This window comes from Mchenga conophoros, linkage group LG12, assembly GCF_057382185.1.
Source record: "Mchenga conophoros isolate Kocher_MC1m ecotype Shallow Benthic linkage group LG12, M_conophoros_male_GT1.1, whole genome shotgun sequence".
NCBI classification, from domain to species: domain Eukaryota; kingdom Metazoa; phylum Chordata; class Actinopteri; order Cichliformes; family Cichlidae; genus Mchenga; species Mchenga conophoros.
In genome coordinates, this window is record NC_140537.1 from 1,449,394 (window position 1) to 1,476,818 (window position 27,425).

A 27,425-nucleotide genomic window follows, 5' to 3' on the forward strand; every position below is an offset into this window, starting at 1 on the left:
TACAAAAACCAAAACCACGGTTTCAGCTGCAACATCATTTCAGCGCGGGGGTACGAGTCTTTGGCTCACTGTGGTGGTATGTTGAGTTGATGAGTGAACTTTTCCACACTAACTAGATGTGTTTGAGGACATGAACAATGTTCTGTCACACAGGTTAAAAGTGGGGGGCAGGTAGATGTCTATATGCAACAGTTGCTTTTTAATCAGTGCTTTGCTCACCTGTGGATGTGGAGTAAACCACAACTGAAATAAACTGGAGTTAATCTGATGATTTAGTAACATGGTTCTTCTCACTGGGACTGGAGGGGGAGGTGAGAAGAAGTGGAGGGTCAGGGGGAGGTGTTTCGGTGTCCATGGAGAGAAGAAGAAGAGGACGAGGAGGATGAGGAGGGCTGGAACTTTGTAGGGCTGCTTCTTCCCTGAGTCTGACAGCCATGATGCTTCCCATGGTGTCCTGCCATCCCTGCTATGGGCGACTGCCGAGCAAACAGGACGCCTGTGGAGAAACATCGAGCCCAAGTTAGCCTTGAACTCTGCGCTGTCCTAACATCAGATTTCAGAGCGTGTTTGTTTCAGACGCTTTTATAAAGCATGAAAGGATTTATTTTGGTATCCCTCACAGGTAATATCAAAAAAGATGAAGTGGGTTTTGGATCTGACCAGAGAATGAAATTCACAGGCTGACAAAAACATAGTTTTGTTTGTTTTAACAAGCAAAAGGAATAATCTGACATAACTTACAGCAATAGTAGTTAGGACTGGGCGATATGACCCAAAATTCATATCTCGATATTCTCTAGCTGGATGGAGATATACGATATATATCTCGATATTTTTTAAAGCCATAAAGTAAGAACAAAAAGAGAGTTCTTGGTCAAAGCTGTGTCCCAGATCTCACACAGGCACCTTTATTAACATGCAGCGTAGATGTAGATGAAGAAATTACTCAGAGTTATCAACGTTTATTAAATAATAATGCTCCATAAATAAAATACACCAATGTTGTTTTTGTGCATAACACAGAGCAGAGCAGCTATCTGAACGCTGCTCCAACAGAGGTCGATCATCTTGTTAATAATTTCACCTCCTCACTGCGTACGACTCTGGATACTGTAGCTCCTGTGAAAACTAAGGCCTCTAATCAGAAGTACCTGACTCCGTGGTATAATTCTCAAACACGTAGCCTAAAGCAGATGACTCGTAAGCTGGAGAGGAAATGGCGTGTCACAAATTTAGAGGATCATCATTTAGCCTGGAGAAATAGTTTGCTGCTTTATAAGAAAGCCCTCTGCAAAGCCAGAACATCTTACTATTCATCACTGATTGAAGAAAATAAGAACAACCCCAGGTTTCAAAAAGTCAGAGCTCTGTTGAGCCAACCATCCCTTTATTCTGTCTCAGAGTGATGCTGAAAAATTGCTTCATGCATTTATTACTTCCAGGCTGGACGACTGGATTCATAATTATCAGGAAGTCCTAAAAACTCCCTGAAAAGCTTTCAGTTAATCCAAAATGCTGCAGCAGGAGTCCTATGTCTCTGCACTGAATCATATCTGTTATTAACCTCTGTCTCTCTTCCACAGCATGTCTTTATCCTGTCTTCCTTCTCTCACTCCAACCAATCACAGCAGATGCCCCCCCCCCTCCCTGAGCCTGGTTCTGCTGGAGGTTTCTTCCTGTTAAAAGGGAGTTTTTCCTTCCCACTGTCGCCAAAGTGCTGCTCATAGGGGGTCATATGATTGTTGGGTTTTTCTCTGCATGTATTATTGTAGGGTCTACCTTACAATATAAAGCACCTTGAGGCGACTTGTTGTGATTTGGTGCTGTGTAAATAAAATTGAATTGAATTAAATTCGTGAATGAGGCTGTGTGGGGGTCAGCTGATGCCATCAGGGCTATTTTGTGCAAGAAAATAATCGTTCTTTTCCCGAGCACATCCAAACAGATTACTACATGCACATCATAACACAACATGTTATGATGTGCATGGTGTGGTATATTTTCATAGGCCAATGTGCGCAATGGAAAAGAAGAAAAACCTGGAGACGCAGAGGAAGTGATGTCAAGGACACGTAAGCTTAACAACAGAACAGGGGACAAACATGGAAGCACATGGCAGAGTGGGGAGACAAAGGACGAAACACAAGGACAGGACGGACCCAGAGAACGAGGAATCGAGACATACACACAGAGACTGATCGAGGACACGTAGACCAATCACAGCAGATGGCCCCGCCCCTCCCTGAGCCTGGTTCTGCTGGAGGTTTCTTCCTGTTAAAAGGGAGTTTTTCCTTCCCACTGTCGCCAAAGTGCTTGCTCATAGGGGGTCATATGATTGTTGGGTTTGTCTCTGCATGTATTATTGTAGGGTCGACCTTACATATAAAGCACCTTGAGGCGACTGTTGTTGTGATTTGGTGCTGTATAAATAAAACTGAATTGAACAAGATTTAGCAGAGCGAGACTGCAGTGACACATTCAACCTGTTCAGTGCTGAAAAAATAGCAAATTTTTGCTTCTCACTTGATTGGCAGACACTGTGGACACTGAAATCTACCGGTAATTGCAAATGACCAGTTAGCAGGGACCCCTCACCAGCTACGATCCTTCAGATATGTTAGAGGCCAGTTTGAAGCATAAGTTGATCTTTGGTCTTTGTACAAGTTTGAGGTCCAGTGAAAGAGGATCCACAGAGTGATCTGAGAATAGCAGCTGGAAGCTCTGTGGAGAACTTCAGAGAGCTTAGAGACGATAGCACGATGATATGAATGGGCTATGTTAAAGGAGAGATGCAGTAATTACTACAAGGCACAAGCTCCCTGTATCCACACACAGACAGAAAATAAACCTTCAAATTCACAGGCCCAATTTTGAGATATTTAACTTTTTTAACACTATTGGACTGCCACTTCATTACGATGGATTTTATAGCAAAGACATCAAATTGTGTAGAGGACTAAGCACCAGGGTGCTCCTATAACTTATTGAATTTCCTGCCTGCAATTACATCAGCAAACGGCCCCTCTATTTACCTGTGTAGACAACTCCATTTATTTCTATTGACATGTTGATGCTGCTAATGCCGTTGGTAGACAGGTTCAATGCAGTCTCTTGTCTATCATCTGTCAAGAGAAGGGGCACAGAAGGAGAGAGAAAAAAACTCAATATGAGCATTTAGAAAAGGAACGGAAGAAGCAAGAAGAGTATTGGTGATAATTCAGAGAGTGACAGGATAAGGAGAGCTTTATTAAAGAGTTCTGGGGAGAAAGAACTGTCAAAAGATGGCACAGCTATTTCTGCATGTCAATTATGGATGAATCCTATCACAACACAGTCGGAAAACTTGGCCAGGTTCTTAAATGACAGAAATGTCGTTAACTTTTGCCATTTCAGAACGGAAACCAGCAGAAAGAAAGCGTAGCGTGTCAATAGTACTCTAAAACAAAACCTGAAAGCAAATAAAATAAACTTTTAACTGAACAAAATCGTCCTCAGAGAACGGACGAGCCGTGCACACGGTGATCTCAGCTGGTGGCTGCTGCACTAAAACATCTGTAAACACAAATTTATCCATTTGAGAGACAATAATAATAGTTTTCAGTGTAATCTTAAATAACAGGGTTTGTTTTTGACAGAGCTGGATGGCCGGTGTGGGAATTAACCTCATTCTTCCATCACCTATCAAATTCAAGGCAGCTATTATGACTAATATGTGCGAGGCACTGGTGCACACAGAAATGATATCACACTTGAGTAGCTGGGCCTCTCATTCTTCCTTTAACCGCTATCATTAAGTCATATGTGACTTATGGATTTTCATGAGCCGCGCTGGCTGCAGCCGAAGCCACGGCAGGAGGGCGTACTCACTCATGATCAGCACGAGAAAAACATCTCAAGTCTGATGAGTCTGTAATGACGTGTTACATGATGAATTCTGTGCATGTTAGTGGTTCAGGTATTTCACCGTTTGCTGTTTGTGACACATTTTTGAGTTGGGCTCAGATTTACACTCAAATCAGCCTCAAATATGTTTCTACAAACATAAAGTGAGCAGATCACACTGTATTAGTAACAATAGTTAAATTCCCATCTGAGTGAACATCTGTTATGTGAAATGTTCATTCATGCTAACCACCTCTTACCGTGTCTCCATGTTCAAGGTTCAGAAATGTCCTAAAACAGCTGGACTCATCATTCCTGACAAATGTTAATAAATGTGTTTGTTTGGGGCTACGTCACCTGGTAGTGCCACAAAACACCTTTAACAGCAACACCATGTGAGTACGACCCTGCTCCATGTTAAACGCTTTGTTACTAAAATACTTCAGATTGTATCAGGATTTTGTAAAATATCACATTTAAACATGATCATGAAGCACTGAACAGATGATGAAGTAGGAGCTTAAACAGCAAATTTAACTATGTTAAGGGAAACAGAATGAACAAGAAGAAAAACGGCCTACACAACTAAAACATCTAATTGTAGGATTTCTTTGCGACAATAAAAGGAACACAGGCTGCAACAGTGCTAAGCTATAGGAAATCTATTTCTTTGTCCATTTAGGTTCTTGCAGAGGCTTCAGTGGACAGCAGATTACGTTAGATAGTATTATATCCACGAGCATCTGAAGCATCTTAATTGACCCTTTTTAGTGTCCTTAGAAGTTTCATTGCCAAAGCCACGCAAAGAGACGGCTGTGACAGGACACAGAGGTCATGCCCTCAACACTGTTTTGGAAATTTAGAAGTTTACATTGTGAAATTAAAGACTTTACTTAAACTGGTTTTAACTGGAAAATGAAATGAAGAAATGACAAAGACGCACATACAACACCAACCAAAGAGCATGCACTCAAACCTTAAATGACTGTTCTTACCTCTGTTGTTAAGTTTGATGTTGAGGGGTAGCTGGGAGGCCATCGCCAGCAGGTTTTGCTGCAGGGCATGCTGCATGATCCTCTGCTGCTCCATCATCATCTTCTTCTGTGGCGGCTCGCCACTGTCCAGTTTCTCTCTCAGCTGTTCCAGAGCGGCTGTCTGGACGGCCATGGCTGCAGCAGGATGGTTGCTGGGAGTCATGGGCAGAGCCACCTGCCTGGACAGGCAGCTGGCAATCATGGGTTCCTCTGGAGGAAAAAACCAACAAAAAAGCCAATATATGATCTGTCCCTGCTCTTATACAATATTTACATTAATATACATACTGATGAAAACAGGCTCCTCTAATCACCTGTCCAAATTTCATTTTAACACATAAATGATTTGACACAATAGTTCTTATTAAAAATGTGATCTATAAATAGATCCTCTTTGGTTGCTCACATAAAGAACAAACATTTCATATTTGATACATTGTTTCCTTTTCTTTCTTCCGTGGATTTACATTATAGATGAATTCACAACAATCTGACACATTTGTATTTGTTTGTTTCTATTTACTGAAGTATATTTAAGTAAACGTTTTGGGCTTTGCATTATGTGGCAGAGTATCACAGGAAGGCCGTGCAGCACACAGCCCACCAGCAGCCTGCAGCTGGAAGAAGTGTAGTGAAAAAGTATCTTTAGTGTTGTATCAGTTATTACAGTATAAAACTGACAGGCAGAACAAAACGGGGAGAAATAAAATAAAAGGATTGAGACAAATAGAAAAACACGATGTATCACCGACTGCTGCACCTGTAAGAACAAAACAAAGAAAGAAAAAAAACACAGTACCTGGAAAAGAAAACGATGAAAATGCACAGATACACAAATCAACAATCTTCTTGTGGCGTGAGAGAGTGTTGGAAGCAACAATAACCCCCCACCCACGGAGCCAGAGGCACACAGACAAAGATCCAGGACATCTCGACCTCCAACAGCACCAATGTCTAAGATGCACATAGCAGTGAATGGCTGAATACTGCAGCAGCCCCACCCACCAACCCCTGGGTAATGAACCTGCCCCCCAAGGCTCCATGTGTATGGTGACATGTTGTGAACCGCAGTGACTATAGTTAAAAAGGCCCACTGCCCACTATAGTAATAATATTAATATATAATATTGTAAAGCTATTGTAAATATGGAGTTGCAGCCCAAAAGAGCAGGTTGGACTCAAGTGCATGACTCAGAAGGTGAAAATTCAGTGCGTTCATTTACAGTGCATATATTTACACAACAACACTATCCAAAAGGGGAATCGTGCTCCAGGGGTCCAGGGAGGAAGGGACATCCATTTGGCTCACGACACCAGGGAAGGGAATCCAGGAATCTGCGTAGGACAAGCACATGGAGGAGAAAGAGCCACAGCTTAACTGTGTACTTCAACATACAGCAAAGAACGGCAGCCAGCCACTACTTTAAGCAGTTGCTGCTAATAAGATCATTGGGATCAGGAGGGTGACTGCCCCAGGTGTGTCAGGTCTCACCCATGCACACAGAGAGAAAGCTGAGCCAGAGAGACAGATAGAAAACAAACCCAAAGAAATCAATCAGGGAGGACTGAGGGACCATGACAGTACACACCCTGCCGGCAGTGGCACTTCCTAATCATGTTTTTATCCAGAACTGGGGCCTGTGGAAGCCAGGACGGAGCTGAGCTGTATCCCTTCCATCCATGGATGCCTCTCCCGTGGTGTCTGAAATCCATAATCCATGTAACTCAGAAGGCAGGTTGCCCATCAATGACTCTGCTGGCGGTGGTGGTCTGAAGGATGGGCACAACGGACTGGAAAAAACACATTTTAATTGGGAATCATGAAAGACTTTGTGGATTTCTATGTTGTGGGGTCATTTGAGATGGGCAGACACATGGTTAACCATGGAATCTAACTCTAAAGGCCCAATAAATTTAGGGGGCAGTTGTTTGTATTTTGAAAAGACGGGTAAAACCATGAGTGGAGAGCCAAACCTTTGGACCAGGACAGTAGATGGCTGCTGGGATTCTGCTGCGATCGGCTAGGTGCTTATTTTGTTCCTGGTGGCACAGGTGGCTTTCAAGAGGCAGCGGCATCTGCGGAGATGCAGTTGGACTGAGTGCTCACCTTCACCAGATCAAAAGAGTGGAGGCTGGTATCCGAGAGATGACTTAAAGGGACATAGTCCGGTTGATGAAGAAGGCGTGGTATGGGCATATTCTATTCAGGCCAGCTGGGAGCTCTAAGTGGACTGATTAGAAGAAGCAATGCAGCACAGGACGGCCTCCAATACCTGATTTGCTGCTTAGCTGTTCGTCTGAGGATAAAGCCAGAGAACAGACTGACCTTGGCATTGAGTGCAGTGCAGAACTCTCATCAGACTTGTGAAGCGAATGCAGAAGTATTCTACAGTCAGACACTATGTCCAGAGGGAAGCCGGAAAACATGGTCGAGGAGGAGTTGCATGATCTTTAATGCAGAGGGAAACTTGGGCAGAGCAACAAAGTGGAGAAGTGATCAATAGTGGTAAGTACTGCTGTGTTATTTACCTAGAGGAGTTAACCAGTGACAAAGGTCAAGAGCTATATGGGACTATGGGTGAGCGGTGTAGGTAGAGGCTTTAAAGAGGGCATGAAACACTAAGCCATATCATGGAAGCCTGCTCACAAACCCAAACAGGTGCAACTTTTCTAGCTATTCTCTGTTAACCGGAGCTGGCCAGTCGATCACTACTTGCACCTTAGCTGGTTCAGGTTTGAGGTGTTCCATCTCAACAATGTGCCGGAAGAAAGAACCTGTGTGAAACTTAGCCAGTTTGTTTTTAAGGAGGCACTCAGGATATGGGAGTCGTGCTCTTGGAGGGACCAGGAGAAAATCAGGATTTTGTCTGCATAGACAAAACCTAAATGGTTAATGAAATTCTGGAGGACATTGTTCACCATGAAACACAGTGTTAGCATTACCAGATGCTCAAAGTGGCCCAGGTGGATGTTAAGGCTGTCTTCCATTCGTCCGCCTGCCTAATCCACACCAGATGATAGGCATTGCAAAGTTCTAGTTTGATGAAAATGGTGGCTCCCTGTAACAGCTTGGAAGCAAATGCCAGTAGAGGCAGTGTATATTTTTATAACAGTTATTTTGTTCAACCTGAGGAAGTCAATACAGGGCTGCAGGGCTTTGTCTTTCTTCTTGACAACTAAAAAACAAGAACCTAGGGTAGAGGAAGATGATGCCTGCAGCTAATGAGTATTTTTCATCGCCCACCCCCCATTCAGGTTTAGACAAGCTATACAGCTGTCTGGTGGAAAGTGAAGCACTGGGAAGGAGGAGTCATATATTCTATGAGGGGGAGAGATAGTGCCAAATCCTTTCAAAGTACTTCAGCCAGACTGTGTTAAATGGGAAGAACAGATGGGTCTGGAGATGAGGATGGAGGATCAGGAAACGGTAGGGGTGACCCAGAACCAGTGGAGTAAGTAGTTCTTCAAACAAATATAAGAGACGCAGAGAGAGGCGGATCTTATGAGTTACATCAGGAAGTCCATCGAGTGTTACTTGAAGAGCTTCAGAGCCAGAGCGTCGTTCTACCATGGAGTCAGTTAATGCTCGGAGTGTGTGGGAGCAAGTGTGTAATGAGAGTTTTGAACGTATCATGAGCCACGATAGGGAAAAGTCTTCCAATGAAAGAATCAATGAAATTGCCTTTCTGGCTACATTAACCTGCTTCTGTGCTCAGAGGGAGGCAAACGCCACCAAGCTGCATTGGTTGCTCCCCCTTTGTCATCAGATCCCTCTCTCTGCCTCCGGCCATTTCCACAGTATTTCTGCTGAAGGAGAGAGTGAGAGCGTTTCTGTTTCTTCTTTGGTCACAGATGTAGCCATCTTCTCTCATGCACATTGCAATAAAACAATCCAGCGAGGCGGCTAACTCCTTAGCAGCTAACTCATTCTTTAATTCGTCGTTTAAACTTTGTAGAAAAACTCTAAAGGACTCTTGTTCTCTAAAGAGATCAACTGGTCCCTCAGTGCATTTTGACGCTCTCTTCTTAACGAGGAGTGTTCGGGAGAGCCCGATTGTCCTGGAGGGACGTTCCCTACATACACGATGGATGGGTGGCAGAAGTGGGAGGCTGCAGACTGACACAGACACACACTCCCCCTCCCTGAATCCCAACGATGTGGTGATGTGGTGCACAGAAGGAGTCCTGGTGATGATACGAGCAGCAGAGTTCTGGACACGTTGAAGCTGATGGATAGATTTTTGACTAAGACCAGAAAGAAGTTGCAGTAATCGACCCGGGAAGTGACCAGGCTATGAAGAAGAATGGCAGCGGCATGCGAGGAGAGAAAAGGACGGAGACGAATAATGTTACGGAGTTGGAAATATGCAGACCGAGTGACGTTACTGATGTGTGAGTTAAGAGATAGAGTACTATCGAGGATGACACCCAGACTTTTCACACATGGAGAAATTCTTGGAGTTATTGATTGTAATAGGAAAGCTATTAGTTGTGGATCGTGTTTGTTTAGAGCCGACCAGGAGGAGCTCAGATTTGTTACTATTGAGTTTGAGAAAATTAGAAGAGAACCATGAATTTAGTTCAGCTACACAGGAGTGAGGGAGGACGGGGGAGAGCAGAATCAGGTTTAGTGGACAGATAAAGCTGGGTGTCATCAGCATAGCAGTGAAAATGGATACTGTATTTACCAAGCGGAAGAAGCTAGATAATGAAAAGAAGAGGCCCCAGGACAGATCCCTGCACGCCTGCGACCAGAGGAAAGGGCTGAGAAGTGAAGGATTTAAGTCGAATAAACTGAGTGATTTAAACCTGGCTAGTGGGATATGGGAGAGACCGATGGAGGCGAGCCTACTGAGGAGATTTGAGTGAGAGATAGAATGAAAAGCAGCACTTAGATCGAGAAGAATAAGAATGGAGAGTAAACCAGAGTCAGCTGCCACGAGAAGATCATTGGGTATTTGTATTAGCGCTGTTTCAGCGCTGTGAAAGGGGCGAAAACCAGACTGGAACTGTTCATATAAATTATTGTTAGTTAAGTATGAGTGGAGTTGTGTGGCAACTATCTTTTAGAGAATTTTTGATAGATATGGTAAATTATCAAAATGATTGGGATCTAAGCCTGTTTTTTTCAGCATTGGGGTGATGGCAGCAACTTTGAAGACGGCAGGAACAGTTCAGTGGTAAGTGAAGAGTAGATGGCAGCAGATATGAGGGGAAGCAGAGGAGTGGGGTCTCGCTGACAAGTAAAAGGATTTGACTTACAGATGAAATCTGAAATATCAGTGACAGAGGGAAGTTGGAAAGCAGAAAAACACTGTAAATAAACGCAAAGTTCAGTTTATTTACAGTGAATCACGCTGGTTCACCACACACCAGGGAATCCAGGAATCAGCGCAGGCGAAACACGAGACACGTTTCCATCAGAGGCAAACAGAAAGAGCTAGAGACGCACTGTGTGGAGGTTTCAGAGCATGTGTCGCGAAATCCAGTAAGAAGTTATGAAGTATGAAGGTTTGCTTTAAGGGCAAGTGACGTCACTGATGATTGCTGACGCTGTTTCAGAAGGTAGCCGAAGTGTTGGCGTGATTTATGACAAAACCCAGTGGACTCACAGTAACTGTCTGTGGTTGTGTTGGCATCAACTGGAGCAAAGCATGCAGCATGCTTTCTTGGAGCCGAATGAAAGGACAAGTGTTCTCCTTTATGGCAACACTTTGAGCTGATCCCTCTCAATAAACATATAATTTAATACTCACAGGGGGATTTTTATTTTGTGTTTTTGTGTGTGTGTGCTGGGTGGGGGTTGTGTCAAGCAACAACACCAGGTCTATGACTGTGATGCAGACAGATGCATATAAGAGAGATAAACATCCTAGCATAACAAATTAGGAAAAGAGCAAATGAAAAAACAGGGACATCAGGTCCTTGAGCTACAACTCGTGTTGAGTAAACAATGCAGCAGAAAGCAGGAAATAAAATGACGGTAAAATCTAGTCACCACCTTACACCTTGCTGTTGTCTCTTACCTTTCTTGATCACAGGAACCTGGGAGATCTGGCCACTGTTGTGAGTAGGAATGGGTAGGTGGGACATCTGTATCTTTGGTGAGGACAGAAGGCTTTGGCTTCCCATAAGAGAGCAGTTCAAGATGGCTGAGCCATAACTCTGCCTTCGGCCTTCGCGGCGGTTGCTGTCAATAGCTGCCTGAAGCTCGCCAGGGGAGCTCAGTCCCCGCTTTTCACACTCATACGGGTAGAGGTACTTCATATACCTGCGAAACAGATGCTAATGATTTCCTGATTTTTTGTGACTATTTTGATTATTTGTTTTTGTTTTAATGTCACATTTTTTTCAATTGCTGAGAAAGGTGGGACTAAATGAAGACCCCTCGGCTTACCTCTCATCACATCTGAGAGAAGCTCAAGGACCTGATGTCCTTTTATTTTTACAGTGATGCAGAGTGCTAAAATAGACACACACACAGCTGTGTGTGTGTGTGTGTGTGAGGAGTGGGACGTTAAGGATCCACTCATCTAAAATAATCTCTGAATTTAACATATTTGAAGAAAGACGTCATATTGACTAGATTTTGACTTCAAAGACAAAGTTTTATAGAGGAAAAGAGGTGATTAAGTAGATAAAAATAATTTTGAAATGAACATACAACAGTGTATATCACATTTATGACCAAATAGTCCTTTTATGGTTTTATGCTGTGACACCCAGCTCTTTCTTTGCAATTAAGGAAAATAAAAAATACATAATAAATCTAAATTTCACTCGTTAAAATAAGCAAAAATAAAAAATAATGAGTTGGTCATCCAGAGTTCCCAGATGACCGGTGAGCTGTTCTTGTACTCACTGTGTTCGGAGAGTGAAAGCTGCACTGGTAATAGAGGTAGGGAGGTTAAGGCCTTTGGTGATCTCCCGCCATATTTTCTTATTGATGACTTCCACTAATCCGCCTTTTTCTGTAACAAGCTTGTAGAGCATGTAGAGGTCCAACACCTGCTTGGCCATGATAGGAATCCGATTCACCGGAGTTCCTGCAGAAAGCAAACACTATTTTCACAATCAATTCCATTAACTGAGGTTCCTTCCATCAATACGTGTCTGTACCTTCTTATTTATCCCAACCCAGGAAAATGTCTGACAGGAACATGAAATATAACATAAAAGAACGTTTTTCTAAGCCTGATATGTGCACACTGTTTTAGTCATGCATACATGGGAACAGTATGAGTGTTTGATCCCCTGCTGAGTTCATCATTTTAACCACCTACAAAGAAATGAGCAGTCTCTTATTAGCAGATGGAGTTCTTAATCCTGAAAGACGTTCCTGACGGGACAAAGACAGGATAAAGACATGCTTTGGAAGACAGCCACAGGTCAACAATGATTAAATTCAAAGAGATGTATAAACACAAATAGTAAAAAGAGGCAAGCGGAGAAGAAACACTCATTATGGGAATCCCCCAGCAGACGAGGCCTATCAGGATAACCTGATCCAACCCTATTCCACTTTTATTGAAGTGGAAAATTTTAAGATTAAGCTTAAAAATAGAGAGGGCGTCTTCCTCCCGAACCCAAACTGGGAGCTGGTTCCACCAAAAGGGTCTGAAAGCTGAAGGCTCTGCCTCCCTCCTACTTTTAAATATCCTAGAATCAATAAGTAAGCCTGCAGTGTGGCAGCAAACTCTTTGTTGGTGTGATATGAAGTTTTTAAGATAAGATAATTATTTTATCTGAGCTGAGCACTAAATCAGATGAAAAATCAGACAGAAACTCTGTGTAAGGCCCAGGTGGACGATGATAACGAGTAAGACTGAGTTTTACAGCTGTGATGGACGAGGCGAAGCATCAGACTTTTTTTTTCAGAATTCTGACTTTAATCTCAAAATTCGGAGAATAGGATGTTCCCATTTTTTTCTCTTTCCAGTGGCTCTAATCCTCGTCCATAGAAACAAGACGGTATTTATAAAATTGAATACACAGGTAAGGTAACCAAAAACACCCCTGTGTGTTGTAACAGAAACAGGAAGTGATGCTGTACCACACACTCCCCACCATCAACCGGATGCGGTTGGCTCAGGACAATCTGCTGGGCAGCAGCTAAGCTACCTTTGCCCACACAGACTGTTAAGCTATTAGCTTAGGTGTTTCTTTCTGCAGCTGCACTGCTTACAGTAAAGCTATTAAATCCATAAAGACACAATGAGTAAATATGATAAATAGAATCTGCTTCTGTCATGTGTAGGCTGTGTGCAGGCAGGAGTGTGGTAAGGAGGATCCAAAGTGCAGACTCACACAGGCAAAATAACTTTATTGCTGAACATAAAACAACTAGACTGAAAATACTAATAAACTGAAGTAGCAGACAGACAGAACACACACCATCGATGACGGCAATCACACACAGACAAAGGAAAACACAGGGCTTAAATACACAGAGGGAGCAAAGAGGGAATAGGAAACAGGAGGGAAACAAGGCTGGGGCAAATCAGGGCTAACGAGACAAGGGAAGCAAAACCCGATACAATAACCTGAGACATGAACTTCAAAGTAAAACAGGAAACATAACACAGAGACTCGGACTTGACAAGGGGATACAGCAGACGGGAGACAGAACAACCGAAGAACAGACAGAAACCAGAAAACTAACAAAGAAGCCAAAAGACTAGAAATGATAAATAATATCAAAATCAAAGTTCAATAATAATGCAAAACAGAAAAATCTGGGTCAATGACCCAGGCACCCAAACAGCTTCAGCAGAAAGGTAAAGATAAAGCATGTTAAGATTACACTATGAAACAAGTGTAATCTTATTCAGCTATGTACCACAGGCCTTCAAGCTGGCTGTAGTTAAACCTTTACTCAAAAAGCATCTCTAGACCCAGCAGTCTTAGCTAATTATAGGCCAATCTCCAACCTTCCTTTATATCAAACATCCTTGAAAGAGTAGTTGTCAAACAGCTAACAGATCATCTGCAGAGGTTTATTTGAAGAGTTTCAGTCAGGTTTCAGAGCTCAGCACAGCACAGAAACAGCTTTAGTGAAGGTTACAAATGATCTTCTTATGGCCTCTGACAGTGGACTCATCTCTGTGCTTGTCCTGCTAGACCTCAGTGCAGCGTTCGATACTGTCGACCATAATATCCTATTAGAGCGATTAGAACATGCTGTAGGTATTACAGGTACTGCGCTGCAGTGGTTTGTATCATATCTATCTAATAGACTCCAGTTTGTGCATGTAAATGGAGAGTCCTCTTCACACACTGAGGTTAATTATGGAGTTCCACAGGGTTCAGTGCTAGGACCAATTCTGTTTACATTATACATGCTTCCCTTAGGCAGCATCATTAGAAGACATAGCATACATTTACACTGCTATGCAGATGACACCCAGCTCTATCTGTCCATGAAGCCAGATAACACACACCAATGAGTTAAACTGCAGGAATGTCTTAAAGACATAAAGACCTGGATGGCCGCTAACTTTCTGCTTCTTAATTCAGATCAAACTGAGGTTATTGTACTCGGCCCTGAAAAGCTTAGAAATATGGTATCTAACCAGATTCTTACTCTGGATGGCATTACCTTGGCCTCCAGTAACGCTGTGAGGAACCTTGGAGTCATTTTTGACCAGGACATGTCCTTCAACGCACATATTAAACAAATATGTAAGACTGCGTTCTTCCATTTGTGCAACATCTCTAAAGTTAGAAATATCCTGTCTCAGAGTGACGCTGAAAAACTAGTTCATGCATTTATTACTTCCAGGCTGGACGACTGTAATTCATTATTATCAGGATGTCCTAAAAACTCCCTGAAAAGCCTTCAGCTAATCCAAAATGCTGCAGCAAGAGTCCTGACAGGGACTAGAAAGAGAGAGCAGATTTCTCCTGTTTTGGCTTCCCTTCATTGGCTTCCATGAGACAGACACTATCTCTACTTCCAAGATTAGGCTTCAAACTTTCCTTTTTGCTAAAGCATATAGTTAGGGCTGGACCAGGTGACCCTGAATCCTCCCTTAGTTATGCTGCAATAGACGTAGGCTGCCGGGGATTCCCATGATGCATTGAGTTTTTCCTTTCCAGTCATCTTTCTCACTCACTATGTGTTCACAGACCTCTCTGCATTGAATCATATCTGTTATTAACCTCTGTCTCTCTTCCACAGCATGTCTTTATCCTGTCTTCCTTCTCTCACCCCAACCAATCACAGCAGATGGCCCCGCCCCTCCCTGAGCCTGGTTCTGCTGGAGGTTTCTTCCTGTTAAAAGGGAGTTTTTCCTTCCCACTGTCGCCAAAGTGCTGCTCATAGGGGGTCATATGATTGTTGGGTTTTCTCTGCATGTATTATTGTAGGGTCTACCTTACAATATAAAGCACCTTGAGGCAACTTGTTGTGATTTGGTGTTGTATAAATAAAATTGAATCGAATTGAATTGAAAATAAGTCGTTATTTAAAGGTTTGTCATTACATAAAGTACACAGATTAGCCTGCAGAAAAACACCATGCGTAACAACATCTAATCAGACAAAGCTTTAAATGGGTACCCCCTAAAGCAAGATTTTAAATCAGTATATTACACAGAATTTTCATCTGTAACAACTTAAAAATGAACAGTTACTAAGTGAGCATTCACAGTTAATTACACCTGAAGTTACCCTGAATTTGTGTAATCTTCAAACTAACCATCATGTAAAATCACCAAGACTGGAACTGGCTACAAGCATCTCAACAACATGGGGAGAAAATGACAGCTAGTGCCATTATTCACTGGAAGTAAAATAAATTTACTCTACACAAGAAAAAATGGTAATGAAGTCATAACTGCTGGGCCCACTGTCACCAAGAAAACCACTGTTAACACAATAAGCCATTACAGTTTCAAATCCCACAGTGCCAGTTAGGCCCTCCTGGTCAACAACACTAAAGACACATCGATTGGGAAATGTTAGTAATATTGTCATAATATACATATTTATTTATTTATATTTATTTGTGAGATGTTTGATCAGGAAAACAGGTTTTAGATTACTTGATGCTCCTTTTTCATTTTTGTCTGTTTTACACAATGTTACAACTTTTGGGGGGAAACAGTGTTGTGTGTAACAGGCATGAATTACAAGAAAAAACATTAACATGAGAGAAAAACAACAACAGAATAACAGATAAATGAAAACTTCACAAATATACTCCAGACAAAAAGCAACCTGCCCCCTTATTAGCAAGAGCCCACTCACACCTGGATGGGGGAAAAGGCACGGTCAGGATCCTGTTTCTTGACTTTTCCAGTGCCTTTAATACCATCCGGCCCTGTATGCTTCAAGAAAAATTGAACAGGATGGAGGTGGACCCCTGCCTGGTGGCTTGGATCTCCGACTACCTCACCGACAGACCACAGTACGTCAGGCTGAAGGACATCACGTCTGACACTGTGGTCAGCAGCACAGGAGCACCACAGGGAACTGTGCTGTCCCCTCTTCTCTTCACCCTGTACACCTCTGACTTCTGCTACAACTCTGAATTATGCCATATTCAGAAGTTTGCAGATGACACAGCCATCATGGGGTGTATCTGGGATGATCAGGAAGAGGAGTACAGAAGTCTGGTGAGGAACTTTGTCGCATGGAGTCACACAAACCACCTGCAACTCAACACCTCAAAGACTAAGGAACTGGTTGTGGACTTCGGGAGGTCCAGAGAAGGTCCACTGCTGGTTCAGATAGAGGGGGAGGAGGTGGTCAACAAGTACAAGTACCTCGGGCTGTGGGTGGACAATAAACTGGACTGGTCATGCAACACAGAGCACCTGTATAAAAAAGCCCAAAGCCGACTGTACTTCCTCAGGAGGCTGAGGTCTTTTAACATCTGCAGGAAGCTCCTGAGGATGTTTTACCAGTCGGTGGTTGCTGGAGTACTTTTCTATGCTGTGGTGTGCTGGGGGAGCAGCACAGCAAAGAGGGACTCATCCAGGCTGGAGAAACTGATCAGGAGGGCTAGCTCTGTGGTCGGCATGAAGCTGGACACTCTGGTGACAGTGGCAGAGAAAAGGACATTAAAGAAACTGATGGACATTATGGACAATGCTGGGCATCCTCTGCACACGGCCATTAACAACCAGAAGAGTCTGTTCAGTGACAGGTTGCTTCTCCCCAAGACAAGAACTAACAGACTTAAAAACTCCTTTGTCCCACACGCCATCAGACTGTTTAACTCCTCCCTGGAGGGGAGAGGGAGGGGAAACAGGAGGACAAAGGAGGGGGGAACAACTAAGCTGTAGTGCCTCTTCACCTCACTGTGCAATACCTTTTGTGCAATACTTTTGTAAATAGTCAACAGTGCAATAGACTCAATACTTGAAATGTGCAATTCACTTGTATTTTTATTTTTATTCCTATTTATTCTATTTATCCCCTTTGTATATTTTATTTATATTGTCTCTGTATTTATATATGTGTGTGTGTGTGTGTGTGTGTGTGTGTGTGTGTGTGTGTGTATAACTCTGTAACTTCTGTCGGTGCTGTGCTTTTTTGGAAATCGAATTTCCCAGAGGAACCCACCCGAGGGATTAATAAAGTTCTATCTTATCTTATCTTATCTTAAATAAAAGGGCTCTGATAATAATTTCTATTTGCATTTATTGTTAGGTGTAAAGAGAATAGCTAATTCTTTGTAAAGACTCCAAAGTGGTTGACCCTGAGATAATTAACCTGCATTTTGCTGACAGAGTTCCATTGTGGCCATTGGATTTACCATAATAGTGATCAATAGCTGCAGAAATATAGTGCAAACAACAGCAGTGGGCCCTATACAGTGAAAGGGAAGAAAGCTCTGAAGTATCATCTTAGGTGGTAAAGCCACATCAATTAAGGCCAGTAATTACGGCTTCATTTTGTGTTGATGGCATGTGAATGAATGAGACACTATTAAAGAAAAGATTGATGTTTCCACACAAGACAATAGTGGCAGTAATTCTGAAAGGTGCAGAGCCTGGAGATCACTCTGAGTTAACTAAAGTGCAGAAAAGGCTTTTCATGCAGACAAAAAGTGATTTCTGTATCAAAGATTAAGCTTAAAATCAGGACTCTTCATCCGGCTAAAAAAGCAGAATCAGTCGTCGTGTACGAGTAAATGTTGACTCAGCCAGGGTCATGTTTACTTTGAAACACAAAACGTCCTCCTGATTCACAGATGTTTCATTTCCTCAGACCATCATGGCTGTGTGCTCTGATGCAACGTTACATGAGGTGTTTCTCACTGGTTTATGTGCCAAACAGCAGGATGCTGACTCCATACAGACTTTAACTGAGTTAAGGAACTCAAAGCACGAATGGCTCCAAAGTTCCTGAATTTGAATTAAAACAAGAAAGAGGTGATTGTGGTGTCACTGGTGGGTGCTCTCCTGTACACAGTTTAAAGCCTGTCACCATTTAATGTCACTGGATTCCAGGAAGGACAGCGATGTGATAGATCCGTGCGATGGTAACACACAGCTTCTTTGAAGTGAGACAACAAACATGTTGTCAGATCATTCTAAAATAGTAATCCATGCCTTTATCATTACTCGGGTAGACTACTCTGTATTGGTGTTAGCCACACAGCTGTGACCTGCTACACAGAAAAGGAAGCATACTGGTCCAGTTTAATGCTCAGTGGATAACTTTAGAACAGCCTTGCCAACCTGATCCCTTTGAGCTGCGACACCTGAGCTCCAGATCAGCTGACCAGCGGCTCCTGAACGAGATCCAGGTTCGTCATGGTGCCGTTACACAGAGGCCTCCACACTGCTGATTTCTCTTAAGACCCTCCTCTTCTGTCTGGCTTTGGTGATTTTTGTTAGAACTTTGATTCAATTTATTTAGAATTTTTTTTATTTATTTCATTTTTATTGTATTCTACTGTATTTTTATTGCTGTGTTCAGCACTGTGGTCAGTGGTTGCTGTATACATAGCACTGGCTTGGCTTGGCTACACACTCCCCTACAGCTATATACACACGTGTTTCAGTATTGCAGTAATGCATGAATGCATATTTCAGAGGGGATTTATAACACAATACAGTTTACACAAAGAAGCCCACAGTATAACTCCACAGTGTGCATGTCTCCCTCTGCCACCTCTCTGAAGTGTTATATGAAACACTTTGAGGATTCAGGTAGAGAAGAAAAGCGATAAGAACCACTCCATTTACCTTTTACTGACACTTCCTGTAAGTTGAACACTGATTTATTAAAATGTGGGTTTGAACATAAAGTGGGTAGTAGTGGAGTTGACCATGAGGTTGATATATATATTGTTACGGCCCTAGCAGGGCCTCTCTCTCTCTCTCTCTCTCTCCCTCTCTCCTGAGGGTGCCTGTGTGGGCGTGTCCCACTACCTCCTGCCTGAGATGCCACCTTTCCCTCCTGTACAGCTGACTCCCATCAGAAATTAAGGGTATTTAAGCCCAGAGCAGGGTGAGCTCTGGGCCAGAGTGCCATTTGTGTGTGGGTACAGCTAGTGAGCTGAGTGTTTGCGGTGTTTCCAGCTAGTGAGCTGCGCTTTCCTTTTGACTTTTTGCTTTATTTGACCAACGCCTGAGTTTTGTTTGTGTTTCTTTTATGGTGATAACGGCTTGTCCGTCTCTTTTAGTTGAATAACTTCAATAAAACTGTTTTATTTAACTGTTTTGCCTCCCTGACTCCTTTTTCTGACCACAGACGTGTTTCTGACAGAGCCCCTTGGTGACAGCACACAGATATAATAATACTGAAAGCACAACCAGCGAAGAGTTAAAGTGCGTCTCCCCATCATTGTTGTCGCTGTTGTCGTTCTTCTGTTCTGAGTATTCAAAGGTTCAGCTATTCACATTGTGTTTGTTTGTGGTGTCTATTCTACATATTGAGTTGTGCACAGAGTTTGCAATAAAACTCTAAATCCATTTAAGATTCATGATTTTGCTGTGGCGCTGCAACTAGTACATGAATGTGTCTGTTAGCTAACTTGCACTATAATATTTAACCAGATAAATAAAAAACTTTGCAGTGCAGACTTGGTTTGTAAAGTCAGCAAACTGAAAAGTTTAGTCTGCTTTTACAGTGCAAAAAACCCAAACCATGACACATTGTACTGTTTTCATACAATACACGAGTTGTAGAGGGAATTGAATTGTATAGTTAGGAAAAGTGCAGCGACCAGCACTAGAGCCGAGCAGGCCTCCATGTTCCCTCTGCAGCTTTTCATCACTTTATCACTGATTAAAACATGTATCAGTGCCAATCTATAAAACTATTATTTTGCTGAAGACATAGCTAACCAAACAAAGATTGAGGTAATAAATAAAAGCCTCGGCCTTTGTCTGAGGCACAAGCCTCTTAAAACAAGACTTATGTGTTTTCAATACTGAAGGTGTTACATTTGTCTCTGTGATTCCCTGAAAGAGATATAAGGAATAAAGGAGTGTCAATGGAGGCCTTTTGTCAGCACAAATAATCTTTTCAGACTATGTGTCATTATAACACTGAGCAATGGCAGAGCGAGTGGAAGAAATCCAGTCTGCACACAGTCTGACAGTCATCGTCAGTTAATCTCTCAGCTGCTAAGAGAAGAAGAATTTGTAATTAGAACAATGTGGCCATACAGGGGCCTGTGGTAGTGCAGTAATCATCTTTATGCTTGGCTTCATTGCTTAAGCATTCACTATGCACCTCTGAGCCAATAATGGAGAGAGAATTTCTCCTGTCATTGACTTTGTGCTTTTAACCCTTGAAATGAATGATTGATGTCGGGACACAGGGGAAGCAAACTGTTTATCTACTTCTGCTCAGCTCCATAAACGAAGGCAGGGAGGAAAGCGTACAACACAATCGTCATCGTCAGCGTGTGAATGATTTCGTTTGCAGAGGAGGTTGTTGCACTCTTGAGTACTGGTATAATGATATTCTATGTTTTTGTTTGGTCTGAACATTTTTACTAAAGAGAGGACGGAAATATATTTCTGTTGCACTATTATTGCTGCGAAAGCATTCTCACACATTAGTATTTAAGGCTTCATCATTAGGATGTTGTTGAAGATGACAGCATAGGGCAGACACACAAAACATTTCCACACTCTGATGCTGCCCACACAGTAAAGTTCACTGAGTAAATTTCACTCAAACTGAATACAATTGTACTCTAAGAGTATTTGGTCCCAGTCTAAATGGAGTAAAATCGACTCTTATGGCAGAGTCATACTTTCACAGTTAAATATACTCTGTTTAGTGCAAATGTTTTACTCTGCATGATGATAATTTACTCAGTTTAGTATAAAATAAAAACTCCACCCTAATTTCATTCTAAATAGAACAGAATTTTACTCTGAATATAAATAGAAGAAAAATTAACTTTATTTCACTCACTATGTAACTGTATTACAATCATTCACTGCAAGGTTTTAAAGGTACAATAAACAAACCAGAAAATATATTTTTGTTTCGGCAGCCACCTTTATTGTTCAGAGGAAACAGTTTGGTACAGTATAAACTGTGGAATCACCATGACTGTGTGACACCTGTAAATCAAATGCTTTACAGCAGAAAAGCTCTTTGGCATGAATTACATGAGGTCCGTCTCTTTTACACACAACTTGAAAAGCATTGAAATGCTCATTGAGACTGTTTGCAGTGCAAAAGTAATCAGCAATAACCTCTCACCCTTCACAACAACAAGGTGGAAAAACTGGCATTTCACTATGGACCTTTATACAAACAACTAAATCTGCACAATAAATATCTCCATGGTGTTTTGCCCGTCTAACATTTAACAGCTTGGTGTTGATCGGTAGCTGAAGAGTCTCTGCCATCTCACAGCCCCAGTCCAATGCATTTCAAGAAAGCATGTTACCTGGTCCAGTGGTCAGTCTCTTGGGGTCAAATGTCAGCCAACTGAAAGCAAAAGCACTTTGATGTTTTGTTGCCAACGTTTTAGTTACATTTTTGAAAATTTTCAATTGTTTTTTCAAAGTGTTTTGCTTCATTGCACCAGCTATGCAACAGTGGTCCTGTTTGAAGCATACATGTTGTCACGGTTCTGGGTCAGTTTCGACCCAGTATTTTGAGTTTTGATTGATTAGTTTATTTTTGAATGTCTCCAGCGCCAGCAGCCTCACTGGAGAACTCACCAGAACAGTCTCAGCTCTCAGCACCCCCTGAGAGTTCAAGTGAGTTCACCCGCCCGCCTCTGTCCTCTGCTGAGTGTATTGGGGAACACTTCCAGCCCTCTGAGGACTGCATCCAACTGTTGCTGCCTGAGTCTAGCCACTGTGCTGCTCAGTCCCAGCCAGTGTCCACACTGGCAGAGGTCTCAGTACCTGCTGCTTCAGTGTCTGTTTACACTGGAGGGCCCGAGGAGCCGTCCAGTCTCAAGCCATGTTAGCTGGGGGTTCAGGTGAACCCAGCCAGCGTCCTGCCTCGTCGGCTGGAGGGCCTGAGGAGCCCAGCCAGCCTCAAGTGTCGTCAGCCGGGGGTTCGGGAGAACCCAGCTAGCCTCAAGTGTCGTCTGCTGGAGGGCCCGAGTCGCCCGTCCAGCTTAAAGCCAAGTCAGCTGGTGGGTCCGAGGAGCCCGTCCAGCACCACGCCTCGTCTGCTGGGGGTCCTGGAGGACCCAGCAAGCACATCCTCACGTCTGCTGACGGTCCGGGGAAGTCTGTTCAGCCGTCATCTGCTGAATCATCCCCCGCGACTTCTACATCACCGCCTGCAGCATCACCGCCGTCAGGTTCCGCAGCCATCCCGCTGCCGCCTGGTCCAGCCTCTGTGTCTTCATCCACGCCTGGTCCAGCCTCCGTGCCTTCATCTACGCCTGGTCCAGCCTCAGCTCCGTCTTCGTCTGGTCCAGCTTTGTCTGGTCCAGCTTTGTCTGGTCCAGCTCTGCCTTCGTCTTGGTCTGGTCCTGCCTCGCCTTCGTCTTCGTCTGGTCCTGCCTCGCCTTCGTCTGGTCCTGCCTCGCCTTCGTCTGGTCCTGCCTCGCCTTCGTCTTCGTCTGGTCCTGCCTCATCTGGTCCTGCGGTTGCCACACCGCCGTCATAGCCAGCTCGACCTGTTCCGCTTCGCCTCTGCTGGCCGTTTTCCAGGCCTCCAAGTTGGCATCATGGCCTTCGGGGACGGCCTCCGGACCTGCTCAGTGGCCGCCACTGCCTTCCAAGTGGTCGGCCTCCTGATTGGGTTTGCCTGCGTGGCCGCCGTTGCCGTGTGCACGGCCGGCCTCCAGAACTGTCCTCGTCCTTGTGTTGTCGACCCCCGGGTCGACCCCCTGAACTTTTCTTGGACTCTTGTTGAGCTCTAGTTTGGTTTTGTTTTTGATCTGTTTTCCTGTGTTTGTGGGCTGTTTTCTTGTGTTTTTGGACTGGCTTTGGACTCTTGTGCCCCTTGTTTTTGGTTTCGGTATCTTAGAGAAGCCACATGTTCGGGATGTTGAACTTCTTGGCAACTGTGAACATAATAAAATTGCATTATACATTTGAAATAAACACCAGAACAAGGCAAAGAAAGTGAAATTAACTTAATTGAACAAAATAAACCTAAACAGTTGGTATAGCAGCTATTATAACATCATCCCAAAGCTTGACTGATTCACACCATGAAACACGCAGGAAATGTTGAAGTTTTTTACTCACCGCATTCCAGAAATGATCTGTAGGTCAGCTGGCCCTCAAAACTGATGCACTTCTGTTGCTCTCTGTACTTCACACGCACAGCTCACATCCTTCATGATATGAAAAGGATATTTTTAAATAATTAGATTTACTACAAATACTTACAAAATTGAACAAAACACAGGCACACACAAAACACAAAGGGCTTAAGAAACATCTAAAACTGCACACTTGTGCAGACTGCAACCATGTATGCTTTTCAATTCGAGTAAAACACACGTGCTTGCTAAACTAACAGTATGGGCTCAAAATGTGGTCATAAATATTTTGTACTTGTAAATCAGTTTTGTATGTGTAAGAAGAATTTGTGTGTGGACTTAGCCAAAAAAAACCCTGCAAGTTACAAGTACGAATTTTGACCCTATTTTTCTTCCTTTCATCTGATTGGTCAATGTCATGTCAATCACAAATGTAACGATCTTTTTTACACACACACATTCTTTTTACACATACAAATCCTGATTTACAAGTACAAAATATTTATGACCACATTTTGAGCCCATATAACAGCAGTACACATACAAGACTCAGTCCATTAAACACACATGCTCCTAACCAACGATCAGGCGAAAACAGTCGTGTATGTGACTCAGTTCAGAGTAAACCACACGTGCTCTCTAACTGAACAGGTGAAACATCCACAAACGTCAATCCTCGATAAAACACACATATTACTAACAGAACATCAGGTAAAAAAGTCAATTTTCATGACTCAGTTTGGAGTAAAACACGTGCTCACCGACCTTTGGATAAAACATTGGTGCACTGGATTTGCTACAAACACACTACTCAGTCAGTTATCCTACCTAAAGCAGCTATTGAGCAATGCTAAACTTAGTTTAGTGATATATACCTTAATGCTGTCTGTGAGTCTAATGACATTAATTTAGCAGAAGCTAACGTAAGTGTCAACCTTGCCAATTATGCAGCATGTAAGAGCCACAAACTCTCAAGCTGTAATGTTACTCACAGACCTTTCAGATAAACACAAATCCCCCATTTCATCCTAAATTCAATCATTATTGAGCACTTTACTCACTTACCTGGCTCACCTCTGACAGTTGTCTCTGTTCCACTGAGGGATAGTGGGCGTGGTCACGCCATATTACTCCATGGGAATTTCCTCTGTTCTTTTGCTCCAACTCTGGCGGCCAATCGAAATGATTACAATCCAAAATGAGTGAAAATAAAATTAACTCTGGAAAAATTACTCTCCCCATTTTCCTGTGTAATTGTAAGATGGATGATAGCTGAAGTCAAGCGTTTGCTCATTAAGAGCTGTAATTGTAAAAACTTCTTAATTGTTAATAGAACAAAAAAGGAGCAAATAGATGCAAAAGCACAAATATAAAATACTAAACTGTGGAAGTGAAACCTTAAAACAACTTACTGAAATGATGCAATAAAACATGTGTGATGACTTTAACATGTGAAAACCAAGTGAAAACCAAAGGGAGTGGCAGGGTTAGCATTACGACACATCAAAAGCCAGAGACACAATCCTTTAGGTATTTCATTAAAAGACTTCTTCTGATACATCGAATGAATCTGTTTGGTGATGAAAGTTGGTAGAATCTCTAAATTGTGGATTGACAAAGCATCAGCTGCTAGATGGGTCAAGGTATTTAACTTCCTCTGACGAATCAAAGAAAACCTTTACTGTAATAGATGTTGTAATAGTGTAACAAAATAATATTCATCTACAATTCATCTACACAAACTCTGGCATTGAGTAAACTAAACTTTTTAAAATGTAAAAACACAAAAAACCTCTGAAATGTTTTTAGAATTTTGACAGTGTTTGACAAACTGTTTGAGACATACAGGCGAAAAGTCATGTAACGGCTGTAATACAGCACGACTTTACTAACAACCTGAGGCGTCATGTGAGGTTTGATCCAACATTGAGGTTATTTATATTAATCTATTTTGTTAGCCTTGTGACAGACTGGCAACCTGAGGTGTGCCCTGCCTCAGGTATTCACTTACCCATCCAAATCATTCAATTCTGGGGTTATAATCACTTTTGTCACCTCGGGTCCATAAAATCAAGCAACTAGGCCTTGTTGAAAAAACAGGTTACTGTCAGCAGTTCAGTAAATTCTTCCTTGATACCACCTGTTCATTGAGCCCAGTCATGAAATTTCCTCACTAAATATTCCACAGACAACTGTTAGTGGTATTATAAGAAAGTGGAAGTGACTGGGAGTGACAGCAACTCAGCCACACAGTGGTAGACTGCACAGAGTGGGGTCAACGGACGCTGAGGAGCACAGTGTGCAGAGCTCGCCAACTTTCTGCAGGACAACGCAAAAAATGTCCCCGTGGTGGGATCAATAAAGTCTTATCTTCTTCTTCTAAATGGCTGCAGACCTACAAAATTCACATAGCCTTCAGATTCTCTCTATAACTGTGGATAGAGAGCTTCAGGTTTCTCTGGCCAAGCAGCTGCATTACATCACCGAGCGTAATGCGAAGCATCAGAGCTCTAGAGCCGTGCAGACAAACAAACAAAAACAAAAAACCCAGCCTTTCTATTGGTGGAAAAATGTATATGATATGTGATATGGCAACATGACGTTTGGTTATTCAGGAAGAGGGGCAAGTTTTAGGAGTGACAGCGGCTGGAGAGTGAAAGAAAGAGAGTTTTGAGATGTGAGAGATTTGTGACGTTCAGTGTGTTTGGACTCTAAAGTTAGTGTGTTGTGTAGTCAATGGTTTTGTTGTGTGTGTCAGAACAATGTGGCGACCGCTGAATGTCACAGGTGCTGCTAAAAAGCCAGCAGCGGATAGTGAGGACAGCAGAGAGGGTCACTGGAGGCCCTCTGCACCCGTCTCCCAAATGTACGACAAACACATTATCCAACGTGCGAACAGCATAGTGAAGGACACTCTCCACCCCTCACATGCTGTTCTCCCTCCCTACATCTGCCAGACGGTTTCGCAGCATCAAAACTGTAACGACCAGACAGAGCAAGAGCTTCAACTCACTACCACCAAAGGACTGATATACACACACACCTCACACACACCTCACAATACTCATCAAAAGACTCAAAAACAACACAAACAACAATCCACTTCACATTGTCTCGGTCCTGTCTTTGTTTATCGTGCAGTTAGTATTGTATAGTTATCATTATAGTATTGTATAGTCAGTAATTAGTACTTTTTTACCTCTTAATTTTACAGAAATGTAGCACGTTATTTATTTATTATTATTTATATCTTTTGTACACTTACAAATGCACCATGCGGGGCTTGTGGTGAAACAGCATTTCGGTACGTGTATACTGTGTGTACTGTGTGTACTGTGTGTACTGTGTACTGACAATAAAGCTCTTGAATCTTGAATCTTGAAAGACAGATTACAGTGTAAACACTGTCTCTAGGGGGAAACAGGAGCAGTGACACACCTGCTGCTGTCAGCCCTGCAGGTATCAGGCTGTGTTGTTCTCCTTTATCGTGGACAGAAATTATTTTTTGGAGCAGCACAAATAATTTGTGTGACTCTTATCTGATGCAGAGCAGCTGATTGTTCTGTAAATAGTTTGAAATATTTATTTAAAAAACGCCTTGGCTGCATTTTTAGTAAATGTCATGGTCCTGGGTCGGTGACCCAGCGCTTTTAGTTTGTTATCATTTTCTAGATGATTGTTTAGGTTCTGTGTTATATTCGGTCTGCCTCTGAGTCTGCGTCTGTATCTGTCTGTCTATGGTGTCTCCCCATCTGTTTGTGAATCTGTCTGTTTAGTTCAATGTCTTGTCTGGTTCCATGTGTCTGAGTTTCCTGTTTTATTGTGAAGGTCCGTGTCGTATGTGAGTG

At 42.7% G+C, this 27,425-nt stretch overlaps 1 protein-coding gene across 1 annotated transcript in view; it reads right to left on the reverse strand.

Moving 5' to 3' along the window:
• Nucleotides 1–329: 329 nt before the first annotated feature.
• The window catches only part of arid3c (AT rich interactive domain 3C (BRIGHT-like)), an 85,011-nt gene continuing 57,915 nt past the window's right edge, over nt 330–27,425 (reverse strand). The window contains exons 4-8 of the mRNA XM_085293059.1: nt 11,779–11,962; nt 10,943–11,187; nt 4,878–5,126; nt 3,033–3,122; nt 330–496 (exon numbers count right to left, since the gene is read on the reverse strand). Of these exons, the coding sequence (XP_085149185.1) occupies nt 330–496; nt 3,033–3,122; nt 4,878–5,126; nt 10,943–11,187; nt 11,779–11,962 (935 nt within the window). The remainder of the gene's footprint in view (nt 497–3,032; nt 3,123–4,877; nt 5,127–10,942; nt 11,188–11,778; nt 11,963–27,425) is intronic.